Source organism: Semicossyphus pulcher, unplaced genomic scaffold (genome assembly GCF_022749685.1).
Source record: "Semicossyphus pulcher isolate SPU_LCO1_2020_fin unplaced genomic scaffold, fSemPul1.0.p SCAF_23, whole genome shotgun sequence".
In the NCBI taxonomy this organism is placed as follows: domain Eukaryota; kingdom Metazoa; phylum Chordata; class Actinopteri; order Labriformes; family Labridae; genus Semicossyphus; species Semicossyphus pulcher.
In genome coordinates, this window is record NW_027211697.1 from 7,887,522 (window position 1) to 7,893,521 (window position 6,000).

General features: G+C 40.8%; 1 protein-coding gene across 1 annotated transcript in view; it reads left to right on the forward strand.

Moving 5' to 3' along the window:
• tbcd (tubulin folding cofactor D) overlaps window positions 1-5,427 on the forward strand; it is a 29,143-nt gene extending 23,716 nt beyond the window's left edge. Inside the window, exons 31-38 of the mRNA XM_069674601.1 lie at window positions 644-802; window positions 924-1,062; window positions 3,061-3,182; window positions 4,340-4,417; window positions 4,507-4,593; window positions 4,678-4,765; window positions 5,123-5,232; window positions 5,331-5,427. Of these exons, the coding sequence (XP_069530702.1) occupies window positions 644-802; window positions 924-1,062; window positions 3,061-3,182; window positions 4,340-4,417; window positions 4,507-4,593; window positions 4,678-4,765; window positions 5,123-5,232; window positions 5,331-5,427 (880 nt within the window). The remainder of the gene's footprint in view (window positions 1-643; window positions 803-923; window positions 1,063-3,060; window positions 3,183-4,339; window positions 4,418-4,506; window positions 4,594-4,677; window positions 4,766-5,122; window positions 5,233-5,330) is intronic.
• The last annotated feature ends 573 nt before the right edge of the window (window positions 5,428-6,000 follow it).

The window sequence follows — 6,000 nt, forward strand, 5'->3', positions numbered from 1 at the left end:
AGCGTCTTCACAGCCGGAAGGCATAACTTGCACTGTACTGCGATGTTGCTGCCATTTCCACCAAGTGAAAGCATGTGTCGTTTAGTGTCATAACGTGTGCTCGCAGGTGCATGGTATTATCAGAGAGAGACAGTCAGACGGACGGTTTAGAAATGAGACACCAGATGTTATAGAACATCTTCGGTATTTTATCATCTTCAATTTAAAATGTGTTTTAAAATTGTAATCCTGCTAGTAATCCCCATTTTTAATACTTTACTTTACTAATTTTTTTTTTTCTGTAACTGTAATAAAATACTGTTGCCCTTTTTTTGTATCCTAATTACGTAACACCTTTACTTGTATTCCATTACTCCCCAAGCCTGCGTGTCCACGATATCAATGGAAGAGTGAAAGGCAATATACAGGCATGCAGGATAGAGTACGAAGCAGCTGCACTCCATGCAATGTCAATGTTGTCATCAATATGCATAATAGCTCGCTGTGAATGATGCCGACAAGTACCTGCTTTTTCACACATCTGTTCAATCAGACATTATACAGACTGTTTACTAGGGGGTTTGCAGGTAGTGCATATGTGAAAGGGGCTTTACCGATATCCTGCATGGATTTCTGACTTATCTTCTTTTCTTCTTTATGTTAGGATGAAGTGTACAATGTGCTGCCTGGCCCAGCAGGCAGCTGAGAAGATTGATCGCTACAGAGCCCACGCTGGCAACATCTTCCTCCGCCTCCTTCACAGCACAGACCCTGCAGTACCGCACATCCCCCACAGAGAGGAGCTGCTGAGCATTTTTCCTGTGTGAGTAACCTCTGTCCTCAACTTGTAGCTTTGATGTGCACATATATTATGAAAGTTTGATGAGTAATTATTGTAAGTGAGAGCACTTTTGTTATTTATTGCTGCATTTCATTTCTTTCAGTGACACCTTAACCAGTCTGAACTGGAATGCTCCATCCCAAGCTTTCAAGTATATCACGCAGCTGCTGAGACTGCCTCAGTATCAGCACCACACCCTGCTGGGCCTCACTGTGTCTGTAGGAGGGATCACGGAGTCCACAGTAAGTCAAGTGTGATGGGAGGAGTAGAGCATTGTCAAATCAAATCAGTAGTGTAAAGACGGGGACCCAAATGCACAGATACTAACACACAAGGCACAAGTGTCACTGAATGCTCTGATGAGTTTGAATCAAGCTTTTGCAGAGTATAGCAGTTGTTTCTTGCGCGCACGGAAGAAGCCTGGGTGTGAGAAGAAGGGCTGAAGTTACCGAATGTCAAGCACACAGCAAATCTATGCTCAAGTGTGAGGGTAGAGATTTGAGGGAAAGCATTACAAAATCCAGGCTTAAATAAAGAAAGTAAAATAATCTCATAATAACACAGGGGAACACACGTTTTCCATTCCAATAGTGTTTTAGTAGAGGTCTATAAGGCCAAAAACAAGATCCTCACATAATGATATATATAGAGAAAATGATTGGATAAAGCATGTATAAAGATTATTTGGAAATAAAGTAGATTTTAGCATTTAATTGCCCTTAACTATGTTGTTTCAGCCTTTTACTGTTGGTATAAAAATACAGAACTCCTGAAATAACATATAATAGAGACACTTAATAGATGGATGGTGGTAAATCCTGCTGCCAGTAATGACAAAGTCAGCCCTTGGTTGTTATTATTCAGGAGAAATTAAGGCCAACAGGGGGCGCCATGTGTCTTATGTACTCTGACGTACAGTCCCTTATTGTCTCCAGGAGGCCTGACTTTCTATGAATTCTTAAATGACAGGTATCAGGCTGTGTTTTTATCTCCGCCCTCTCCCTGCTGCGACCCCCTGAGCTTGAAGCATTGATCTACACGTATCCAGAAAAAATTGATCTGACGGGTCCCTCGTGGTACTGGCAAATTAATTTTTCCATCAGTTGACAGTTTGCAATCCAGTGCCATATAACACTTTTATGCCGTGTCTGCTATGTTCCCCTCCTGTCCCTTTGCACATCACTCGCGAGGCTCATCTGAGACCCCAAACTGGGTTGATTAAGTTCTCCCTCCTCCTCCAGCATGACCTGATATAACCAATGATTCAAAAAAAAATTCCTGCCTACAAAGATTTATGATTTATTTTTAACATTCTCTGTTTGTGGATATAATAAAAGAAAAATAAGTTTAAGCCCTGAGACAGCAGTGAAATCACTAAAGTTGAACTAATCTGCCAATCGAGGCTGTAAACATATTCCCTTAGAGAGGATCTGGCTCTCGTTTTGCTTTTACCTCCTGCTCTTCCAGCCTCAGAGACGTGATGGACTGATATGTTTGTACAGGGTTGAATGCAGGAAACTGAGCCAATGCTGCATCGATACGTGGGCCAAGATTACCATTCTCACACCACAGGCACATATTCACACAGGCCAAAGAGCGATGAAGCATCCCCTAACTTTCCAGGAGCTGCCTTGAAGGCCAGCAGCATTGTAGAGAGACCAAAGCTGAACAGCAGAAACTGCCCGAGTCTTAAAACTGTGAAAAGTAACTGTGTTTCTCAAGTGTATAACTCTTGGCAGTTTAATCAGAAACACACACTTATCAAAACACAAACTGTTTTGTATTCACATGTGGATTAGGAAACCAAACACAATGCTTCCATTTAACTGTTTTTCTATATCACATTGTGCTGCTATGTTGCAAGTTGCAAGGCCTTTCCTGCAGTCAGATGATGTATTCAATTAAACAGTTTCTCTTCCAGCCCACCTACCCCACCAATTCTCTTGTTATCACCCAGTATGCTGTTAGAACAGTAAAACAAGTCAAGTTGTTTTTTTTATCTTTTACTTATATTCAAAAAGGCTTACCTTTGCATGTGTTTGTAGGTACCATGTGTTTACAGCAGTATTGTTATAGTATCTATCATCCTCACATTTTGTTCCCAAAGAAAGTGCTAAGAAAACAGTGATAACTTGCCTCACCACAGTGAGTGGGAGTCCATGTGTATTTTCGTCCACCCCTCTATTGTCCAGGCAGCTGCTGCTCCACATTAACTGCTCGCCTCTGCTGCTCTCTTTCAGGTGCACTTTTCTTCCCAGTGGTTGTTTGACTATCTGAGAGGGATCCAGCGCGACAGTGCCGCTCTTGCACAGTTTTGTGATGCGTTGCTGAGCGTCTACAGAGACAATCTTCGCAATGACAGGTGGACTCAAAATAACATGCACACCTTTGACATGGCTAGATTTATTAATATAGTGTTTCAATTAGGGATAGACCGATTATCGGCGCCGATATTCGGCATTTTGACGCATATCGGCATCTGCCTTTTTTTTTTTTTTTTTATCCGACGGCTGATAAGAGATCAATTTAAAACTGGGTTATTTTGGCTCTGATGCAGCCGCACCTCTCTGTCTGCAGTCACTACTCTGTCTCCACCATTGTCCCACCCACAGCACTGATTGGTTACACGCAGAGCCATGGCACGGGTAACAGCCAATCAGCAGCGAAAGCTGTGCATGCAGAGTGCTCACACACACGGCGGAGAGGAGAAAAAGTTAATTTCTTTGCAAATTTGATTTAACTTTGTTTTATTTACTTAATAAAACTTCAGGAAGTTATTTATTTATTTATTTAAATTTTCAGTTAACTTTATAAGAGATGCTGCTGACCCTGGGAACTCCCTGCGCTTTTTGTTTGTTTGTTTAATAAACATATGCTTAAAGGCATTTAAACAAAGTTAAGTGTTGGAGTTTGTATTATTCAAAATTTTGACGCCAATATTTTCACTTTTACTGCAAATGAATATCGGCTCCAAATATCGGTTATCGGCCTCCTTGACTACTAATAATCGGTATCGGTATCGGCCCTGAAAAAACCATATCGGTCTATCTCTAGTTTCAATGTCAGACTTTGGTATGATTTGTCAGGCTCATCCAATTAAAGTCAAACTCATAACTTTTGTTTGTTGCCTTAGGTGATTTGATTTGCAAGCATGGGCTGTGTAAAATGAGTGGAGGTAGCTTGCACATCTAAAAAGTGAAGCAAATGTCTTACACTTAATTCTTTCTAATGGCAGGGGATGACTTCAGTTGTTGCAAAATAAATCAGATACATAGTACGAGTCTATGAGAAAATGGCCACTTACTGTACTTAAGTAAGTGGTCTCAATCACTGTTTTCATCAGAGAGGCTATATCCTCTCCTTTTTTAACGTGCAGTACTTTTGTCTTTCTTTTATGTTATTCTTTGCTTATGTTTGATTATAGTTCTTACTATGTTCTAATGTTGCTTTATTTAACTTTTGTGTTTATATATACAAAATGTTCTTGTTCATTTGTGGTTTTTCTTGTCCTTTTTCCAGAGTGTCTGTTCCTCTTCTTAAGATGCTCAGTCAGATGCTTGCTAACAGCTGCTTTGAAATCTTCACCGCACAAGAGAAGTGAGTGTTGTTTTTTGTTTTAAATAAAGCTGTAACAACAAAGGATGAAACCTGTGAAAGCTGAAGTTTTTCCGTCTCTGTTTTCTAAGTCATCCGTTCTGCGTGGACCTTTTGAATCTTTGCAAAGAATCCCGAAAGGCCAAAGATATTTCCAAGCTGCAGGCCTGTATATCTGTGTAAGTCTTCATCTCACTGATTTTATTCTGGGACTGAGATAGAAAACACCATCTGTGCTGACTGTGCTGTTTGATGCTTCCTAGCTTTTGTGGGCTGATCCAGTTCCAGGGTGAGGTGAGGAAGAAAGTTCTGTCCCAGCTGCTGATGCTACTTTGCCATTCCTTCCCTGTGGTAAGCATAAATGAGAGGAATACTCACTGATCCGTCACAGACCTATAAAAGCTCGGCTGTGATGACATGAAATCTGTTTTAGTCATGTATGTTCATCTTGAGATAAAATAAAATAACTTTGCTTGGATATTTATTTAGCACCTTCATCTTTGTGTTTACTGCTAATAAGCAATTGTTAGCATGCTAACATGCTCGAATAAAATGGTGAAATCATGCTAAATATGTAAGCAGCTAAACATTAGTAGCTTAGCATTGTTATTGAGAGCATTGCTCAAGTTAGCATGTTTGTCTGCGCACTCTCACAAAGCCTCTAGTATGGCTGTAACTCTGTGTTGTTGTTCCTTCTTTCGTCTATAGATCCGAAAGACCACAGCCAGTCAGATGTACGAGATGCTGCTGTACTACGATGATGTCATCGATCCAGAAGTGTTGGATGATGTCACGACCCTGCTAAGTGATACAAATTGGTGAGTGATCTCATTTGATTCAGTTATTAAATACGCTCTCTTTGTGCAGTGCTCTTGGTATGTATGTGACACACTGTCGTGCTCTGTGTCCCCTCCAGGGAGAGTGACCTTGCTACAGTACGCACCCACAGGAATCAGCTTTGTGATTTGTTGGGAGTCGCCAGGCCACAGATGGTTGCCAAGGTAACGATTTAAGTGAAGATTTATGTAGGCAAACACAAACAGCAAACTTTGTATGTTTTATAACTTTGTTGGACTCTTTGATCCACAGAGCGCTGCCCAGGTTTCCTGATCACCGGTGGGTCAAAAGAACAGAAATGCAAATAATGTATGTGGACGACCGACCATAACAATAAAGACTGGACTGTGAGACTGTTCTGAAGCTGCTTTGTATCATGTTTCTCAAAAGTGAACACATGAACTAGAGCAGTGGTTCTCAACTGGTCTAGCCTCAGGACCCACCACCGCCTCCTTAATGACAAATCGCGACCCAAATTTCTGAAATTATTCAACCACTCAAATTTATTTAATAAAAAAAGGTGCAGACGGAACGAAACATCACATTATGTCAGCTTCACAAAACACAACAGTATAATCGTCATCCTAAATGACCAGCAGGTAGCAGTGCGAGGAAAATATGCCCTCTGCAATTCATTCAATTAGCAGCCGTTTTAACATAAATGCAAGTGCTATTAGTCTCATCAAGTTTCAAGATTGTAAATGTAACTGTAGCTGGGATAACCCAATCAGTGGATACATGGAGTGTGA